This window comes from Pelobates fuscus, chromosome 7 (assembly GCF_036172605.1).
Source record: "Pelobates fuscus isolate aPelFus1 chromosome 7, aPelFus1.pri, whole genome shotgun sequence".
Classification (NCBI taxonomy): domain Eukaryota; kingdom Metazoa; phylum Chordata; class Amphibia; order Anura; family Pelobatidae; genus Pelobates; species Pelobates fuscus.
The window spans coordinates 180633954-180656197 of record NC_086323.1 but is presented as its reverse complement, the minus strand read 5'-3'; the positions used below and the strand labels follow the sequence as shown (position 1 = coordinate 180656197).

The following is a 22244-nucleotide window of genomic DNA, read 5'->3' as shown; positions in this document are numbered from 1 at the left end:
CTGGATCACAAAAGGTGGCTAGAGCATGATATTAAATATATTGCACAGCTGTATGACAAAGCAGAGCTCATGCAGTTCCCGGTATTACAAAAAACATATAACCTCCCACACCGAATGCTATTTCCATACTTACAGCTTTAATCTTATCTAACAGGCACCAACCCTCAGCCGCATGCCCATACGCAACACCAGACCCTCTCTGGCTTTGAGAAAATATGCACGAACGCACTACCACCCAAAAAAGTGATTTCATTGTGTTATAAAGCCCTGATAAATTCACAACCTAAAGTAAAACTCACATATAAACAGGCCTGGCACAAAGAACTGAACCACATAATTAACGAGGAAAGCTGGGAGAGAGCTTACTCTTCACACCGAGGCATCACATCATGCACTGGCCATTTAGAACTCCAAAGGAAAATACTGTATCGTTGGTACCTGGTGCCTGATAGAATACACAAAATATGGCCTCAAACCTCCACTAACCAATGCTGGAGGTGCAAAGCCAAGGTGGGGACGATGTTACACATATGGTGGTCATGTGATAAATTGCTGCCCTTTTGGCGCAAGGTTACACAACTCATTCAAAAATCCACAAACTCAGAAACAGAGCCCACTGTCGAGACGTACCTCTTATTTATCCCTCCAGAGGACATGTCTAGGGCCCAATGGGCAGTAACCTACCACATACTGATATCAGCAGCAACAGTGATAGCCAGGCTCTGGAAATCACCTACACCACCAACCCACCACGCTCTTCTCAACCAAATTCACACTAATTGGCAATATGAAACGATGTTTGCACAACAAAAAGGAATGAACCAGACAATGGCAAAAGCTAATTTGATGTGGAAAGAATATTGGGAGCACACACAAACCAAGACCACAACACAGGCTACTTCTCAGGTTTAACAGAGGCTTAATTACAACCCATGAGGGAAAGGTACTTTGTCTCGAGGAGGCGAATGCTAGAACACTGATAGAGGGGCACAGCTCAAAAATGGTTTGAATGACCTTATAATATGTATAATGCTAAGTTACTGTTGGCAACCATCACATATCTTTCCCCACCCTCCCCCAACCCCATGCAACTAAGAAAAAGCTAATGAGAAGTGACAGAAAAGTAATGGAGAAACATTGTTGATTACGTTGTATGATATGTAAACCTTGCATTACTGTTCCCACCCTTATCTTCTTTCTGTACCCCACATGACTGCAAAATAAAAATTGTCAATTGAAAAAAAAAAAACATACAATTCCAGTGGTTCAAAAGTTAGGTGGAAGTCCTATTTGACCGAACAGCGCTCAGATCCCATGAACAGAATAAAATCGCCATGGGTTTAAAGTTTAGCAAGGGCTGATGAGAGATTGAGGAGGGACAAAGCAGCCAGTTTCAACTGGTCTGGCAGTGTCCCTGGGACAACGCCCTGCTGGAGAACAATGGACAGGAAAAGGGGAAGGGGAAGAGGCACATTTTCTCATGGAATCAAAGGGGCAGAAACAGTGTAATAAAATCCAATATGCCCAAATAACATTTTTAAAGGGCAAACTCTACCAGGGGCCATAGTCACAAGCCAAGAGGCTGGCAATTTAGTTCTCTCCAGGCACAAATGGAGAAGGGCACTTTGTCACACATTTCCCCTTTGGGGGGGAGGACTAACCAGGTATCTGACCTTCTGTCAGTCATTGCCTAAGTTAGTCGATCCACCCTCCCATAATAAGCAAGTACAAGAGCAGCCCACCCACAATAAACAGATACAAGTGCAGTCCACCCACAACAAACAGTTACTGCACCTGGTGATTCCTCTGGTGTAATTAGGCAACATGCTGTGATGGCTTGGGGGGCAGAGGCCAGCTGCGCTCAGCCCTGATGCCAGCGCTTCTAGCCTGGTTGGGACTTGGCTGGGGAGGGGAGATATCACTTACCCCCTCCTCTTGGTATCCCTGCGAGGGTAGTTGGGGATCTGGACAGGCATCCCTGTAGGTCGGGTGTAGAGAACACAGTCCCAACTGCACCGTCTGGGAGAATAAGGTCTCCCCTTTGTAGAGTAAGCTGCCGCTGGGTAGAGAGGGCGATATGCTCTTCTGTCCGAACCACATGCTGCATCTGGAGAGGGAGACCGACTGTCTGTGCTCCCTGTAGGACACACTGCTGCTGGTGGAGGACGACACCTTCGCCCCCCTGGGATGCATACTGCTGCTGGAGAAGGAGATTGCTTGTCTCCACTCCCAATACGATACCCTGACGCTGGGGAGTGAGACCGATTGTCTCCACTCCCTGTAGGGAACATTGCTGCTGGGGAGAGAGGCTGGCTGCTGGGGAGAGAGACCGGTTGTCTCCTCTCCCTGGGACTCACCCTTCCGCTGGGGAGAGAGGCCGGCTGCCTCCTCTCCCTGCAGAATACATTGCTGCTTAGGAGAGAGACCAGCTGTCTCCTCTCCCTTAAACTCACCCTGCCGCCGGGGAGTGAGGCCGATTGCCTCCACTACCTGTAGAGAATACTGCCGCTGGGGAGAAAGGCCGGCTGCCTGCTCTCCCTGCAGCTTACACTGCTGCTGGGGAGAGAGACCGGTTATCTCTTCTCCATGAAGGACACGCTGTTGCTGGGGCGCAGGAACAGAATACTTTACTATTCTGCTAGCGCCCGCAGATCCCCGATCAGTCCTTAGGGCTGATGAGAGATTGAGGAGGGACAAAGCAGCCAGTTTCAACTGGTCTGGCAGTGTCCCTGGGACAACGCCCTGCTGGAGAACAATGGACAGGAAAAGGGGGAGGGGAAGAGGCACAAGTAGCAGGTCCCCCTGCAGTATCACAGGCTCTCCATTAGACCTAGCTTCGGTCTGCGTTGGTACCTCTCTTTGTGCCACTGTTTTGTAAGGCAATCTCCGCTGCTTGCTTCGCCGCCATATTGGAGCCTTTTCCATAGGTAACTGTGAATTCTTGTGGGAACCCGGGTCGGTCGTTTGCGGGAGCATACACTTAGCGGTGGTGGAGCTTGTTGTTTGCTTCCAAAAATGCTCAAAGAGTCTGTTCAGCCTAGACTCAATATCCAGCTGTACTTCAAATTTGTCAGCTTGGGTGGCTGTGCTCTGCGTGTCCACTAGCTCCAGGTAGCCTCCCAGGGATGAACTGGGATAAGCCTGAGGTGGGAGGTGGAGTAACGGGGCTCATGCTAGAAAGTAGCTGCTTGGGAATCCCAGGAACAGGAGATCAGCCGGCTCCCCGTACGGTGAGCGTCAGGCCGCACTTGCCACAACGAGATGAGTAAGCCTCTGTCAAGTCGCAGACCACTAGTAAGCATGTCAGGTAGGAGCACCATTGTTGGGTTATCTCCCTCTGGAGTGAAATGAGCTTGCTAAAAGCTGCTAACAGCGAAATAGTGAGGGAGCTCACTTGAGGTGCGTCTCCTCCATGACAGCCAGGCCTCGCCCCCACATATGTGCTATATTAAATCTGACTTGCCTCAAAGAAGAAAAAAAAAAAGGAGATCATGTGTCTGATCTCTCTATTCATTCAGGTCATGAGTGTATTCCGTTTAAAAAAAAAAAAAAAATGAAATTCAGCAGTGACAAGAGCCCTCTTCCTTTTGGCAACATCACCCTTAGGGGGAATCCACTTAATTCCCATAACTGAAATATAAAATGTGTAACGGAGCTTCCTGTACCCCATATGGGTACCTCTATTGACGGATGCTCCTAGTGCTTCCCAAGGGCTCCAAGCACTCCACCTGACACCATATTCACTGCAGACCCCACAGACCGCCCAGCTTGGTTGAGGTCTCGCCGTCTCCTTCCCACCCTGGACCTACGACAAGGCTCCAGGTTCCAGTGGGTGAACCTCTCTTTCCCCAGAGAGTCAAGCAGGAACAGGAACAAGCTCTTACAAGAGCTTACTGAAGTTTCAAGGGATTATGAAGAACATATCAATCCCTGTAGCAGATTCCCCACAATAAGAGACAGGACTCTAGATTGAGGGTGAAGTAGAACTGAAGGTTTATTGCCACAGCCTGGAATATATACAGTTTTTTTCAGGCCAGAGGCACACCCCCTGGACCTGATAGAAAACAGGAAGGAACATAAACCAATGAGAACAATAATTAGCACTGTAACACTCCCACATACAGTCAGAAAGCCCCCCTCTGCCTATGATATAATTAAGGTAGCTAATGTACTAACTTAATTATCCACAGGCAGAAAACACACATGTTTACCCAAAGTACAGAAACACTCCAAAACGCCAACATATACCCATAACTTATTATACATCCCTGGATAGCCCTGATCTGGGTGAAAAAACATATCCAAAAATCACCCAGATCAGAGCAGGGGTTCAGGAAATTCCTGGAAGTCTCTTTTGACCGACTGCACGCACATTTTCATGGCCAAAACTGTTCCAGAGAATTAGGCTGTGCGGAAGGTGCATTTTCAATGTCTAGGTTCCATTCGATTGTCGAACAGGGACCGTTCGTGCAAACAGCCAATGTTAAAGTGGCATTTGAATTGTCGAACGCCGATCGACTCCCGTCGAAGTTCTGGAGAAGGTAACGTTCAGCGGTGTTCGTGCCACGTGTTCGACTATATGAATGTGACTACCTGGCCATTCGTCATTTTGGCTGCGGTTTAGCTCCCAACCTGGGAGGTAAATTGGCTGTACACTCCACTTGTGTGTGGCCCAGCTGTTCAGTAGTTTGAAGTTCCACTTCGACCACTTTGAAAGTTTAAAGGGGCATTCTGCCAAGTCCCAATATGCACAATTAGTGTTTTTAAAGGGCAATACATCCCAGGGGCCATAGTCACAGAGCAAGAGGCTGGCAAGCAGGCCTCTCCAAAAAACAGTGGCACTTTCGCAACAAAATGGATCACTACTGTGTACAAACTTGAAATGACAAGCCACAGAAGATTTCCTATCATTATGAATCTCCACCAACTCTCCACCTATCTCCACCAACTCCTCCCAAATCCTCTACATACATACCCTCCTACAAAACTTTCAAATCCTACTCCCACCTTCACTTCCTTTCTATCCTTCTGCTCCTAGCTGCTGGTGATGTCTCTCCTAACCCCGGCCCCCTCGCAACAAACTCAGCACATACTAACCCAAGGATCCACACTAATCTCATACCCATCTCATGTTCCTCTAAATCCTCCTTAATTACTGCCCTCTGGAACGCACGCTCTGTTTGCAATGTAACTAAATCCACTGCTGTCCATGACTTCTTCATCTCTCGTTCTATAGATTTACTAGCCATAACAGAAACCTGGCTCTCCCCCTCTGACACTGCCACCCCTGCATCTTTGTCCTTCGGTGGTCTCCAACTTACCCACAACCCAAGAAACTCTGAATGTAAAGGTGGTGGTGTTGGGTTTCTCCTCCCCTTAAACCTCTTCCCACCCCCCCTTCTCTCTCTTTCCCATCATTTGAAATACACTCAATTCGCCTTTTCAAACCCTTCTCTGCTAACATTGCTGTTATTTACCGTCCCCCTGGTTCCCCTCTTCTCTTCCTTGACCACTTTGCTGCCTGGCTACCCTATTTCCTCTCTTCCAACATTCCATCCCTAATTCTCGGGGACTTCAATATTCCTATAAACCCACCTTTGACCTCTGCAGCCACTAAACTACTTTCAATTACTTACTCCCACGGGCTATCGCAGTGGGCAAATTCTCCCACCCATGTAGCTGGCAATACCCTTGACCTAATCTTCACTTATGCATGTACAGTATCTAATATCTGCAACACTCCATATCCACTCTCTGATCACCACCTCTTATCATTTGCTCTCACATACCCCCTCACCCAAGAACCTCAGCCTAACCCCCCTCAACTCAGGAGGGACCTTAATTCTCTTGATCTCCAACAGTTGTCAGCTGACATTGATTCACAACTGCTGTCCATCCCTTCCCTCTCCTGTCCTTCACAGGCCATCTCCATATATAACTCTACTCTTACATCTGCCTTGAACACTGCAGCGCCACTCCAAACAAGCACCTTGAGGAGGACCCGCCCCCAACCATGGCATACTAAATCAACGCGCTACCTGCAAAGATGTTCCCGTTGTGCTGAACGCTCCTGGAGGAAGTCTCGTACACAATCAGACTTTCTCCATTATAGATTCATATTGTGTTCATACAGTGCAGCCCTTGCCCTTGCCAAACAGTCCTATTTTTCCACTCTCATTAGTTCATGTTCCCGCAACCCCAGGCGTCTCTTTCACACCTTTAATTCTCTTCTTCGCCCTGCTGTGGCCACCCCCAAAACTAACCTTACTGCTGATAACTTTGCATGTTACTTCACTGACAAGATTGAACAGCTAAGGAAAGAATTCTCCCCTCCTTGCCTTTCTGTTTCTCAATCACACATAGATCATGCATTTCCTACCCTTCAGGCATTCTCCCCAGCTACTGACCAAGAGGTGGCTGCTCTTCTTTGCTCCTCTCACCCCACCACTTGCCCGCTCGATCCTGTCCCATCTCACCTTATTAGATCTCTCTCCACTTGTCTTGTGCCTTCTCTAACACACATCTTCAACTGCTCGCTCTCTTCTGGCATCGTCCCTGCTGTCCTTAAACATGCCACTGTAGTACCTATACTAAAAAAAAAACATCCCTCGACCCATCCACCCCCTCTAACTACCGTCCCATATCCCTGCTCCCTTTTTCCTCAAAGCTTCTGGAAAGACTTGTCTTTACCCGTGTGTCTCATTTCCTCCATTCCAACTCTCTCCTTGACCCCCTTCAATCTAGCTTCCGCCCTCTCCACTCTACAGAGACTGCCCTTATCAAAGTTACTAACGACCTAATCGCAGCTAAATCCAAAGGCCACTACTCCATACTAATTCTTCTTGACCTCTCAGCGGCCTTTGACACCGTTGATCATGCTCTCCTTCTTCAAACTCTTCAATCACTTGGTCTCTGTGACTCTGTCCTCTCATGGTTTTCCTCTTATCTCTCCCAACGCTCATTCAGTGTCTCCTTTTCTAATGATACCTCCTCCCCTTGCCCTGTCTCAGTTGGCGTTCCCCAAGGCTCCGTCCTTGGTCCCCTTCTATTTTCTCTTTATACTGCCTCTCTTGGCAAACTTATTACCTCTTTTGGATTTCACTACCACCTGTACGCTGATGACACCCAGCTATATCTCTCCTCCACGGACCTCTCCCCTGCCGTCCTGAAACGTGTCACTGCTTGCCTTTCTTCCATCTCTGACTGGATGTCCTCCCGCTTTCTGAAACTCAATCTCTCAAAAACTGAGCTCCTTGTCTTTCCTCCTCCTAATACTGATCCTCATCTTTCGCTCTCCCTCCAAGTTTGTGGTACCAACATTAGTCCATCCTTGCAAGCGCGCTGTCTTGGCGTCATACTTGACTCTGGTCTCACCTTTGAGCCTCACATCCAGCATGTTGCCAAATCCTGTAGATTCCATCTTAAAAACATAGCCCGCATCCGCCCCTTTCTTGCACCAGATACTACCAAGGAGCTTGTCCATGCTCTAGTAATTTCCCGCATGGATTATTGTAACCCTCTCCTGATTGGTCTTCCCAATAGCCGTACTGCACCCTTACAGTTCGTAATGAATGCTGCTGCTAGATTGATTTTCCTCTCTAGTCGTTTCTCTCACACCTCACCCCTCTGCCAGTCCTTACATTGGCTTCCTGTATGCTATAGGAGTCAATTCAAGGTACTAACTCACACCTATAAAGCACTGAACAACTCTAGCCCCTCTTATATCTCCTCACAGATCCATAGGCATGTCCCTTCTCGGTCTCTCCGTTCTGCCCGTGACCACCTGCTGTCCGTTGCCCGCACTCGTACGGCCAACTCGCGCTTGCAGGACTTCTCACGGGCGGCTCCCTTCCTATGGAATAGCCTGCCTACCGCCATCAGACTCTCCCCTAGTCTTGCATCTTTTAAGAAGTGCCTTAAAACCCATCTCTTTAGGAAAGCATATGGCCTCCAAGACTAACCCTTACCTCACATACCTGTCTCTTGCCCTCTCCTAAAGGGCAGCCCACCTTATTTGATTGTAAATTCCTGTCCTAATGTGTTTTACACCCCACCTCCTATAGAATGTAAGCTTGTTTGAGCAGGGTCCTCTTCAACCTATTGTTCCTGTAAGTTTATTTATAATTGTCCTATTTATAGTTAAATCCCCCTCTCATAATATTGTAAAGCGCTACGGAATCTGTTGGCGCTAAATAAATGGCAATAATAAATAAATAAATGAAAAACAGCCAAATGATGCTCCTGAACCTGTATTATAAAAACCTATTAGTCTGTCCCACATATAGCAAACCCACAGGAACAACTCAACAGATAAACCACAAATGATGAATTACAATTGATGCTGTGGGTTACTGCATACTTAACTGTGACATATGTGCCTATGCCACGAGCTCCTGGAGAAGCCTGCTGGCTGAACTCCTGCTCAAGACTATGTGCCATGTAATCGACCCCTTAAAATACTCATTTCATGTGTTTTCCCTTGTCAGTGCAGGAACCGAACAAACTCACAAATTGCGGACCACCTCTGGGCTTGTTAACCCCTACTAACCTCTCCTGACACCTCCATCATCGTTTCACACTTTGTATCCTACATTGTTGCACGAATGTAGGCAGCGGTGTTTGGTCGGTGAGTGTATGGAACTGAAATCGCACAAACTTACAAATACCGCTGATCTTAGACGAATGCCTGCTTCTTTTCTACACGTCAGGAGAGCGCTGTTCGGTAGGACTGATCGCATGAACTAGGCGAACAATCGCTATGTAGGAGCCAGAGATTCTGTTCGGTATTTATTTTGTATTGGGATTCCCAAAAGTGACCAACCGCTACTACTTTTCTAAGGAACCCCAATTCAAAATTTCTAGGTTACGTATTTGTACAGCGCTGCAACATTTACTGGTGCTATAGTGTAATCAGGGCCGCCTTTAACGCGGGGCAAACGGGGCAGCTGCCCCGGGCCCTGTCCCTGCAGACCCCGACCGGGCCCCTGTTTAGCCACGGCACACAGTTTGGGAACCGCAGGTCTAATCTATGGCCGGCACCAGGGTCCAGTTATTTGCCTAGTTTTTGGTGCAATCAGTAAAAGAATTCCGAAAGACAACTATTATCTGTATCTCCACCACTGTTCTTCTCAACATTTCTTCAGATAAATTTACCTTCAGATCTAGAAAAGAGAGTGCAAATTCATCTCCTTTTTTCTGCTCTAAACAGTTATCACAAGGGTCCCTATACAAATGCATACATGAGGGTTCTACTCCACGATATTACTCACTTGAGGGGAATGGTGTTCCATATTAGAGCTTCTCAAATTACTCAAGAACAGTTTTGTAGACCAATTCCATAAAATGTGATTTTTGAAGCATACAGTAGCAAAAACATTTTGCTGTGGAACAAAAACAGTGCCTCAGAATTTATATCCAATAAAATAAGTCTGTTGCCATTACCTGCTTTCAGAAGATGTGGATGAGTAAAAGGGCTCGGTTGACCCAGATACCGTTTTGGGACTTGCCGCAATTCAGTTTTTGTTGAGTATTTCCGTATCAAGAAAGAAACCGAAACTAAAAATGAAGAACATGCAAACAATGCTATTAATTGCTTAGGTAAATAAATTAATTTTGAAGAGACTAACAGGATTATTAAATTAATAAATAAAGCAAATTTCATATTTAATGCCTCAATAGCCAAACAAAGAATAGCTGGCTTACAGATTTTTCAGTTCTGATATTTTGACCTTAAATTTGCATTTCACTTGGAAGTCTCAGTTTAGTTAATATTCCGGTGAGAGTTACCTACTGTACTTTTTTTTTTTTTTTGTCTTAATCAATGGGGAGCTAATTGGCTTAGAGGGTCAGCTGGCTATTGTAGCCAATCAGCAGCGCCCTTATTAGACATGTTCAATTTGTTTCGTTCCGAATGGCAATGTATCCATTTGTCCTAATAGCCGAAGTCCCGAAACTGCCGAATGTCCGATGTTCGAAAGTACAGTATTGCCCAAGTACTAATATACCCATTGCCGAACCACAGTATTGGCGAAGTACTAATATACCTACCCAGTGGAAGAATGAAGAATGTTACACTGTATACAAGTTTAAATGAAAAGTATACAAACATAGCCAGGATTCAGCTGTAAGCATTTGCAACACTTACAACAATCATGTAACACACATTCATATAAAATGTTAGTTACCGTATTTATCGGCGTATAACACGCACTTTTTCTCCCTGAAAATAGGGGGCAAATGATGTGTGCGTGTTATACGCCGACAGGGCCGGATTAACATAGGGGCTGATGGAGCTGCAGCTCCAGGCCCAGGCCCATGGAATAGGCCCATTGGTTTAAAAAAAAAAAATAAAATTTTTTTTTTTTACATTTTTTTTTTTTTTTTTTTTACACACTACTCTTAGGGTTGCCAGGTATTTCTCATGTATTTCTTAGGGTTGCCAGGTATTTCTCAGAAGTATTTCTCAGGTATTTGAGGCTGCCTAGCCGGTGCCGGTATTGCAGTAATACCGGCAATACAAATGTCTGTCTCAGTATAAACATAGTTTATTCTGCAATACCAGCGCCGGCCAGTAGGGGTCGCTGTTTGTGTGGAGAGAGGCAGTGATAAGAAGTTACGGCATCTCCCTCCCTGCCTCTCTCTACTCACTGATCCGCGGGGACCAGTTCTGCACAGAGAGTCCAGACAGCAGCTCCGAGACATGGGGACGCTGAGACATTGGGACACTGGGTAACATGGGGACCCTGAGCATGGACGTCCGCAGGAATTTTTCCGGGGGGGAGGGGGGACATAATTGTAATGACATCCATGCTTGGCCCCTTTTTGACAGTGTCATGAAAGGGAAGGAGCATAGTCATTTTCACATAAAGCCAGGGTGAATAGCGTTTTCACAACTATGGTGTCAGGAATATATGCTTGTATTCCTTACACTATAGTGTTCCTTTCATCAAATTACAGGAACATTCTGGTCACCATAACAACTTTATCTAAATGAAAATGATGTGATGCAAGGAGGCCCCTGGTCGCTCTTTCTTTGAAGGGGTTAAACCGCTCTCAAATGGTTTACCCCCAAAGGCTTCCTTCACCTCCAGATCTCCAGGTCGCTCAGTGGTATTCAACTTCTGAAACAGAGTGTCAGGAAGTGCAGATTGACGTCAGGCATGGGTGCTGCAGATTGGCTAGAGTGGTCAGCTGACCCTCTAAGCCAATCGCTAGTTCCCGATTCATAAAAATGTTTTACGTTTTTATGAATGGGGAGCTACTGATTGGCTTAGAGTGCTAGCTGACCCATCTAGCCAATCAGCGGCACCCCTACCCAGCGGCCCTCTGTGTTTCCTGACACTCAGTAAATAAAAGTGAACACATTAACACTGATATTGTTTGTTTTTACCTGGGGAGATGAGAAGGTCCAAAGTTTCCCTGCCAGGCCCAGGTACCAACGCCTAATGATGTGGTGTCCAGAATGAAGTGCTCCAATCTCATTTTCTTCTCCTTCATTTGACACAGTCTTCTTTGCCTTCTGAGGCTCCTTCTGCTCCTTTACCTTTCTGCTACTTTCTGCTTATTTTGCGCCCTTCTGCTCTCTTTCTGATCCCTTTCTGCTCCTTGATGGCCCTTCCTGCTTCTTGATGGCCCTTCCTGCTTCTTGCATACCCTTCCTGCTTCTTACTGCCCTTCCTGCTTCTTTCTGCCCCTTCCAGCTTCTTGCAGCCCCTTGCTGATCCTTTCTGTTCCTTCTGATTCTTCCTGCCCCTTCCTGCTCCTTGCTGCCCCTTCCTGCTCCTTGCAGACCCTCCCTGCTCCCTCTTCCTACTCCTTGCTGCCTCTTCCTACTCCTTGCTGCCCCTTCCTGCTCCTTGCTGCCCCTTCCTGCTCCTTGCTGCCCCTTCCTGCTCCTTGCTGCCCCTTCCTGCTCCTTGCTGTCCCTTCCTGCTCCTTGCTGCCCCTTCCTGCTCCTTGCTGCCTCTTCCTACTCCTTGCTGCCTCTTCCTACTCCTTGCTGACCCCTCTTGCTCCTTGCAGACCCTTCCTACTCCTTGCAGACCGTCCCTACCCCTTCCTGCTGCCCCTTCCTATTCCTTGCTGACCCCTCCTGCCTCTTGCAGACCCTTTCTGCTCCTTGCTGACCCCTCCTGCTCCTTGCTGCTCCTTCTACTTTACCCTCCTGCTCCTTGAAAACCTTTCGACCCCTTCCTGCTTCTTGCTGCCCCTTTCTATTCCTTGCTGGCCCCTCCTGCCCCTTGCAGAACCTTTCTGCTCCTTCTACTTTACCTTCCTCTATGCGGTCTCCCCCACCCCCCATCCCTCACTTACCTGCTCTGTAGACTGCCTCTGTGCTGCTCCCCTGCGGTTTCAGTCATGATAGAGAGGCAGGGATAAGCTGTAGCTTCCTGCCTTTCTCCATTCACAGCGCCACCTACTGGCCAGCGCTGGTATTGCACTGTATTCTCACACTAAAACGAAAAATAGCAGCACAAGCTGAAAAATCCGGGGGGGCCAAGTACCCCCTTTACCCCCCCATTCGGATGCCCATGACCCTGAGACACTAGGGACACAGTGGCCCCATGTCTCCCAGTGGCCCCTAGTCTGTGTCCCCATGTCTCCCAGCCACTGTCCCCAGTGTCTCAGTGTCCCCATGTCTCCCAGTGTCCCCATGTCTCTAAGTGTCCCCTAGTGTCCTAGTGACATCAGGACACATGGAGACATGAGGACACAGACTCTAAGGGACACTGGGAGACATGGGGATACAAACACTAGGGGACACTGGGCGACATGGGGACACTGAGAGGCATGGAGACACAGGGAGACATGGGGACACTGGGCGACTGAGACATAGGAGACATGGCAGTGTTCCCATGTCTCCCAGCCAGTGTCCCTAGTATCTCAGTATCGCCATGTGTCCCTGGTGTCTCTCTGTGTCTGTAGTGTGCCAGTGTCCCTAGTGTCTCAGTGTTCCCTAGACTCCCAAAGTCCCCTAGTCTCCCAATGTCTCTGTGTCCCCATGTCTCCTAGTGTCTCAGTGTCCCCTAGTATAAAAGAAAAAATCTCAGGCACTCAATGTGATAGATTTAGGCAGGTTTATTGGACACCGCAACGTTTCGACCTGTACCCAGGTCTTTATCAAGTCTCCAATGTCCCCTATGTATCAGTGTCCCCTATGTATCAGTGTCTCAGTGCCCATAGTGTCTCTGTGCCCGTAGTGTCTCTGTGCCCGTAGTGTCTCTGTGCCCGTAGTGTCTCAGTGTCCCCTAGTATAAAAGAAAAAAATCTCAGGCACTCACTGTGATAGCTTTAAGCAGGTTTATTGAACACCACAACATTTTGACCTGTACCCAGGTTTTTATCAAGTCTCCAGTGTCCCCTATATATCACAGTATCTCAGTGCCCCATGTCTCCCTGTGTCCCCTCGTGTCTGTCACCCAGTGTCCCCAAGAGTCTCAGATTTCCCAGGTCTCCCAGTGTTCCCTAGTATCTGTGTCCCCATGTCTCCCAGTGTCCCAATGTCTCTCAATGTCCCCTAGTGACATGGGGACACTGGGAGACATGAGGACACAAACACTAAGGGACTGGGAGACATAGGGACACAGACATTCCCCCTTTTTGTGTATGTTCGCCCTTTCGGACGTTCTGGTTATGTGATTTGTGTCAGTAGCCCACCCTTTTACCGCATCCATAGACTTCCTGCTTTACTGGACACTGCTGTTAGGGGGTATGGGTTTACTTGAAAGATGAGAGCATGAGATTAGCAAAGGGTATGTGTTTTCTCATAGTTGCATCCTATGAGTTTCCCTACAGCATCATCTCCATCAGATACATGACGCTTAGGAGGTAGGACTGTTTTAGTGTTTTTGGTCAATAAGATTTTGTAATTAGGCCCATCATAATTATCAGCACCAGGCCCACTGGGCTCTTAATCCGGCCCTGTACGCCGATACCGTATTTTTCGCTCCATAAGACGCACTTTTATTCCCCTCAAAAGTGAGGGGAAATGTCTGTGCGTCTTATGGAGCGAATGTGAAGGTTTACTTACCTGTCTTGAAGTGTGGGCCGGTATTCAGCGCGCACCGCGATACTGGAACTTCAATTTCAGGTTCCGGTTTCCGGTGGGACTGAAAGTAAGTGCGCACTCAGTGTGCACACTTCCTTTCAGTCCCGCAGGAAACCGGAACCTGAAATTGAAGTTCCTGTACCGCGGTGCGCGCTGTGAAGCCGGCCCACGCTTCAAGACAGGTAAGTAATTATGGGACACTATGGGAGGGAAAGTGCACTATGGAACAAGGGGAGGCGGGGAGAACACTATGGGATGAGGGGGGGGAAACACTATGGGAGGGGGGAAGAATACTATGGGAGGGGGGAGAATACTATGGAAAGGGGGGGGGACACTATGGCATGGGGGGGAGGACGCTATGGGAGGGGGGGAGAATACTATGGGGGGGGAAATTTCCTGAAATTTCCTTCTTAAAATGAGGTGCGTGTTATACGCCGGTTCGTGTTATACGCCGATAAATACGGTACTTAGCAAATCAATGGAATGACAGGAAGGAATAAGTAGATAAGTCCCTAATTCCCACGGTATTAGGGAGCTATCTACTAAAAGGCTGAAAGACCTAAAAACGTCTTTCAGCCAAATTTACTAATACTTTTTAAAAGATTACTTAGTATTAGTAAATTCTGCCCCTACTCTCTATACCGCGAGTAGGGGCATGTCTATAAACGGCGAGCAGCCTGTGTGTGCTCACTGTTAAAAAAATAAATAAATAAAAAAATAAAAAAAAGGGGGGGCCCTGAAGAAGAATAACCCCTTAAGACCGCAGCCAAATGTACAAGTTGTGAACTAAACAAAATGTCAACAAAACCTGGCATTTGCGCTATATGTCTGTCCAACCGTAATTCACCTCTTTCATATTAAATGCACCCCCCCTTATTATATATAATTTTATTCAGGGGAAACAGGGCTTTCATTTAATATCAAATATTTAGCTATGAAACATAATTTAATATGAAAAAAATTGGAGAAAATAAGATTTTTTAATTTTTTTAGTTCTACATGACATTTTAACTGTCAATGTCATAATACGGTTTGCTTTTACTGCAATAAAATACACACATTTGTATTCAGCAAAGTCTCACGTGTAAAACAGTACCCCCTATGTACAGGTTTTATGGTGTTTTGGGAAGTTACAGGGTCAAATATAGCGTGTTACATTTGAAATTGAAATTCGCCAGATTGGTTACGTTGCCTTTGAGACTGTATAGTAGCCGAGGAAATAAATTTACATCCATAATGGCATACCATTTGCAATAGTAGACGACCCAAGGTATTGCAAATGGGGTATGTCCAGTCTTTTTTAGTAGCCATTTGGTCACAAACACTGGCCAAAGTTAGCGTTAGTATTTGTTTGTGTGTGAAAAATGCAAAAAACGCCAATTTTGGCCAGTGTTTGTGACTAAGTGGCTACTAAAAAAGACTAGACATACCCCATTTGCAATACCTTGGGTTGTCTACTATTGCAAATAGTATGCCATCATAGGGGTAATTTTCATTCTTGGGCTACCATAGGGTCATAAAGGCAACGTAAGCAATCTGGCGAATTTTAATGTGAAAAAAATGACATTAAAAATGACGCTGTAATTTTTGAAAACACAATAAAAACTGTACATGAGGGGTACTGTTGTACTCGGGAGACTTCGCTTAACACAAATATTTGTGTTTCAAAACAGTAAAAAGTATTGCAGCAATAATATCGTCCGTGTAAGTGCTGTTTGTGTGTGAAAAATGCAAAAAACGTCACTTTTACTGGCGATATCATCGTTGTAATACATTTTACTGTTTTGAAACACTAATATTTGTGTTCATCGAAGTCTCCCGAGTAAAACAGTACCCACCATGTACAGGTTTTATGGTGTCTTGGAAAGTTATAGGGTTAAATATAGTGCTAGCAAATTAAATTCCCTATACTTTCAGCATGGGTTGTCAGGCAGGTCCCGCTAATTGTAATTAATTAGGATACCTAACTATGTAAAATTATTACATATATATATATATATATATATATATATATATATATATATATATATATACACATACACACACACACACATATATATATATATATATATATATATATACACACATATGTGTATATATACACACACATATATATATATATATATATATATATATATATATATATATATATATATATATATTTTAATATTTTTATTTATATATAGGTATATATATAGTGATATAAACGTATATATTTATGTATAGAGATATATATTATTTCGTTCTACGTGTATTTTGATATAAATATATATATATATATATATATTAATATCGCAATACAGTTAGAACGAAATAAAACACATCTATATATTTTTAATATTTTATTTTTAATTATTATTTTTTTTTTACATATTTACATATTTTTTTATAATATATATATATATATATATATATATTAAAATACACCTAGACAGTGTATGTGTGTATGTATATACTTAGATCATATAATCTATATATACATTTAATTTCCAGCCAGCAGGGGGACTAACTGTCATTACAGTTAGTCCCCCTGTTGGCATTGCTGCAGCCAGTTATCCCGGCCATGTGATTGTGAGGTCCTCGCAAGGGGAAGAAGACGGAGGTGCCGCGGGGGGCTCCCTGGGAGTCCCCCCAACCACGATCGCCGGCGTGGGATCGCCGGCGACCGGGTAAGTGAAAAAAAACCGGAGAGCGTACTATTACGTCCTGCGGCGTTTAGAGCCGTTTTAAAAAAGGACGTAATAGTACGCCCTCCGGTCTTAAGGGGATAAGGGGGACCTATTGTCCTCCCCCTGGCCCCCACCCCTGAGCGCCGGGTGGGGGCCCTAAAAAAAAATGTAACCCCCCCCCCAAGGTGACAAGGGGTCCCCAAACCCCTAGTCACCTCTCTCCCCCCGAAAAAATAACCTCTACCTACCCCCCTCAACCTAAAAATAATGAGGGGGGACCATAAACTAGATACCTGTAAAAATGACACAGAGCACTCTGATCGGCTGGATTTCAAGCTAACCAATCAGAATGCTGCGACAGGTAAATGTATAGACTTAACTGTCAGTCCCTTCATTTACCTGTCAGAGCACTCTGATTGGATGTCTTAAACCCACCAGAGTGCTCTGAGACTAATTGCAGGGCGGGGCAAGGCTTTATAAGCTCAGTCTGCGTGGGGCCCTCCATCGGTGAATAAGGATTTTTTTTTTTTTTGCGCTCAGGTTTTTTTTGTTCCAAAGTGCGTTGGTTATTTTGGATTTTTATTTGTCCTTTTTTGGGGCTGAATAAAATAAGATTTTAGAAGAAAGAAGACATCAAATGGTAAGTTTTTTTTTTTTTTTTTTACACGTATCTAGTTTATGGTTCCCCCTTATTATTTTTAGGGTGAGGGGGGTAGGTAGAGGTTATTTTTTTGCGGGGGGGTGGAGGTGACTAGAGGCTTGCGGACCCCTAGTCACCTTGGGGGGGGGGGTTACATTTTTTTTAGGGCCCCCACCCGCCGCTCAGGGGTGGGGGCCGCGGGGGAGGACAATATGTCCCCCCCCCCTTATTGGTATTTAGGGCCCCCACCCGCCGCTCAGGGTCCCCCCCATTAGTTTACTTTAGGGCTCCCACCCGCCACTCAGGGGTGGGGGCATTTTTTTTTTTCAGTTTAGTTGACATTCTTAACTGTTCAATAGACATGCCCCTACTCGGTGTATAGCGCGTATGGGCAGAATTTACTAATACTAAGTAATTTTTACTTAGTATTAGTAAATGTGGCTGAAAGACCAATTTAGGTCTTTCAGCCTTTTGGTAGATAACTCCCTAATACCGTGAGAATTAGGGAGTTATCTACTAAGCGACTGCAAGAGAAGTCTCGAAGTCCTGAAATCCCGAACCAAAAATTTTCCCCATGCACATCCCTAGCCCTTGTCCAGCACCTAGTGGCCTCCTGACACCCTAACAACTTAATTTAGATTAAGTTGTTATGGTGACTGGAGTGCCCTTTTAACCCCTTAAGGACAGAGCTTCAGAAGCTTGTCTTTCACTTAATGACAACGGCATTTTTTGCTTCAACTGCAATTTTCATTTTACTAATTTATTGCACCGACGCATATTATATACCGTTTTTTAAAGGACAGAAAGGGCTTTAATTTGATGCAATATATATATATATATATATATATATATATATATATATATATATATATATATATATATAAATGCTTATTTATTATTAAAAAATACAGAAAAATGCAAAAAAAAATGAAAAAAATATTTATTTTTTTAACAGTTTTTGCAATAATAATGTGTGCACAATTAGTGCAGGTTAATGAAAGTAATTAAAAATAAATTAATTTAGTTGTTCTGATTTACAGAATATATAATGTGTCTGGGATTTTTTTTTGAAATTTAAGATTTTTTTTTTTCAGGAAGATAAAAAAGGGTAGGGATACAGAATAAAGAAAGAGGGACGGTGAGGGGGGGGGTCATACATCATCTGCAAAGAATCACAATAGCTTTACAGTAATTTATATAATAAACCTTTTATACGATATACCCTACATAGCGTACTCTATACAACATTTCTATGCAACATGCAACACAATCAACATTTGTCTGTGGGTGGTCGTCTGAGGTCAGTTACTTTTAGGCAATTAGGCAATTTGGCAATGACTCTATCGCATACATATTCCACAGTAAGTTACGGAGTAAGTATTCCTGATATCCACATTATCATAATTCATCATTTAATACTCCTGATTAGCGATCGTTTGTTATGACTGTGTCATGGAGGTGTGTTTACCCAGTCGTATGTGGTGCTGTTCTATGTAACCTATCGGGATCATATGGGCAGGTTATGAGTTGAATGCCTGTCCAGGAGGTCAACCCAGGGCCTCCACATCTGTTCAGTCTGGTTTCTCTTAGTATAAGAGTCTTCTGAAAGCATTTCGTATTTGTAGTACATATTTATCCTATCTATGAGCTCCTGTCTAGGGGGGCAAACAGTACTCTTCCAATGTTGAGCCAGTAGATGGCGGGCCGCTAAGATTATAATAGATGCTATTTTCTTATCTGCCTTTGACCATTGAGTGGGGAAGAGGAGCAGAAGTGCCAGGTCAGGTGTGAGGGTCGTTGTATATCGTATTAGTTGGTGCAATAGACGCTGGACTCTCGCCCATAGTGGTTTAATTCCCGTACATCCCCACCAAATATGTAGCATAGTGCCTGTAGTGGTCAAGCATCTCCAGCAATTGGGACTTGCGCTAGGATAGATTTGGTGCAGCCTTTGGGGGGTAAGATACCATCTATAAATCACTTTTTTATGAGCCTCTACGTGGGAATAACAAGATGTAAGACCTTTTAGTGCATTTATAGCTAGAAGCCATGTTTCATTCGATAAGGTAGGAATTCCCTCTTTTTCCCATTGTTGTGTGAAGCTGAAGGAAAGGGGGGTATGGTAATCTAGAATAGTTTTATAACATAATGAAAGGGATTTGGCCTTTAGTGGAGCAATGTGACAACGAGACATAATAGCGAGCGTGCCGTTTGCTCTCTGCGGTAATAACGAGTGATGTCTAGAAACCTGGGTTGCTATAATACCTTTCAGTTGGAGGTATTGGAATATGAGGGAATTTGGTAGGTTAAATTCTTCCTGCAAATCAGGAAATGATTTGATGGACCGTGCCGAGCATAGGTCCTTAATGTATCTAATGCCATATGATGCCCAAGGTTTCAACGACAACCATGGTGTTAGATGCATAAGCGCTTCGATAGGGGCCTCAATGCAGTATTTCCCCTTCTCTGCTGCAGATGATAACAGTTTATCCCAGTATTTCAAAGTTAATACTGAGGTTGGGTAAAGCGACAGTTTTGGAGGACGATGCATCTTAGGGGACCACATGACGTGTAGTAGTGAGTGCGGTTTGGATTTATCTGATTCCATATCTGCCCATTGAAATGTGTGTTTATTGGCATGAAGGCGGATAGCAGATTCTAATATAGCAGCTTCGTAGTAAGCAGATATTTTAGGTGCCCCCAGTCCACCCTCAGATGGAATCTGTTGGAGTAGGGCCACAGGTAGGCATGGTTTTTTCTTATTCCAAATATACCTGGATATTATGGTTTGTAGGGTTTTAAGTGTTCGTGGCAATACTTGAAGTGGTAGCATGCGAAAGATATAGATAATTTTTGGCAATAGGATCATTTTAATTACATTGATGCGTCCTAACCAAGATAGGTGGACTCGTTTCCAAGACTGGAAAAATGAAGTGCATAAGTGCGGTAGTGGTCCGTAATTTAGGGATATAGTAGTGTGGGAATGCAGTGCGAGTTTTACCCCAAGGTAAGTGATATGCTTCTGCCTCCAATCGAAACGGTACGTCTGGCGTAGCTTATCAACCGTTGTTACGGGTATGTGGAGTGGCAGAGCTTGTGTTTTATTTTGATTCAGCTTATAATACGATATCCCGCCATATTCTTTTAGGAGGTACATAAGGCGTGGGATAGAGGTTTCTGGGTTGCTGATGGTAATTAGAATGTCATCAGCAAACATAGATAGTTTGAAGTGTTGTCAGGATCGGGACAGGGATCCAACACGCAGAGTACAAACAGTAGCCAGATACGTATACCGGACCTTAGAATGGCCGGACTAACGTAAGTAGTACAGTATAGAATGGTCAAAGACAAGCCGAGGTCGAGGGTAACAGAAGACAGGTAAGCGAGAGACAAGCCGAATCAAGGGTAACAGAGATAAGCAGAGTAAGGTAAACAAGCCGGGTCAAAACCAAAAGGGATAATAGAATACACAAGCACTGAGTGACTAGAACAAGCTAGAACCACGACAGGGCAATGAGCTAATGAAATAAGCTCTGTTAAATACCCTGTTCAGAGCAGTAACCACGCCTCCAAGGCGTCCTGATTGGTCCGGCAGCCATTGACTGACAGGTTGTTCCGGGGGAGTGTCCTGATGACTACTTCCTGCCTAGATGCTGTAAAAGGCAGTCACTCCCTCGCGGCCGGCCTAGCATGACCGGATAGACCTCGGGGAAGGGAGCCATCAGACCGTCTGGATGGAGGAACAGCTAAGTCTCTACCTCTTTCGGAGGTAGAGACCACAGGTACCCTGACAAGTGTGAGCTCCCTATGGGTATCCCTGAGACAAGTGGGTCAGTTCGGATTTTGAGTGCCAGAGGTTCTAACGCTAGGATGAAAAGGAGAGGGGACAGTGGACAACCCTGCCTTGTGCCATTTGACAGCCCAAACGGTCGTGAAGTGAACCCAGAGTTAGACACTTGAGCTTGCGGTTCGTTATATAATGCCATAATGCCTCTAGTCATTTCTTGCGGGAAGCCATATTTGAGTAGGACTGATATCATGTACTTCCAATTAAGCCTGTCAAATGCTTTTTCCGCGTCCAACGCTAGCAATAGACTCTCTGATTTGGCCGCGGTAATGTGGGATAATATGTTGAGAATTTTCCTGGTGTTGTCAGTACCTTGCCTGCCTCTGACAAAGCCTGCCTGATCATTATGAATTATGCGGGTCAAGATGGGATTGATCCTATTCGCTATTAATTTGGCATAAATTTTTGTGTCGGAATTTAATAAAGATATTGGTCAGAAATTGGAGCATTGGGTTGGAGATTTCCCAGGTTTGGGTAGGGTCGAGATGTAGGCTTGTAACATAGCTTTAGGCATGGTCCCTGACTGAAAGCATTGATTATACAATTTTGTCAAGTGTGGTACTAAGATATCATGGAAGGTGTAATAGTACAGGTTCGTAAACCCGTCAGGGCCGGGAGATTTATGCTTCGGCAGGTGTTTGAGGGTATATGATATTTCTTGAGCCGTGAAGGGTTGAAGTAAAGCCTGCTTTTCCTCGAGGGTGAGAGCGGGTAGGTGGATATCGTTCAGGTAATGGTCTATGTCGGTTTGTGTAGGAGCGGGGCAGTCAGGCGTTTTTGCTAAGTTGTGTAGGCCACTATAGTAGCGGCTGAATTCTTCCACAATCGCTTGTGGGTTGGTAATTTTGTCACCTTGTCTTGAAGTAAGAAATGCGATTTTAGATGAAAGCGATTTAGCTTTAAGTTGTGCTGCTAATGTTTTCCCTGCTCTATTCCCGTCTCTGAAGAATTTGTGTTTTGATTTGGACAACAAGTATGTCGTTTTGGCCATTTCGATTTCTTTCAGTTTCGATTGTAGGACTCGAATCTGGTGCGTGATAT

The 22244-nt window shown here is 45.0% G+C and overlaps 1 protein-coding gene across 2 annotated transcripts in view; it reads right to left on the bottom strand.

The window, feature by feature from the left end:
* XPNPEP3 (X-prolyl aminopeptidase 3) overlaps positions 1-22244 on the bottom strand; it is a 342416-nt gene that overhangs the window by 303000 nt on the left and 17172 nt on the right. For both annotated transcript variants that reach the window (XM_063427589.1, XM_063427587.1), the window contains exon 2: positions 9442-9555. In XM_063427589.1, coding sequence (XP_063283659.1) covers positions 9442-9555 — 114 coding nt within the window. The remainder of the gene's footprint in view (positions 1-9441; positions 9556-22244) is intronic.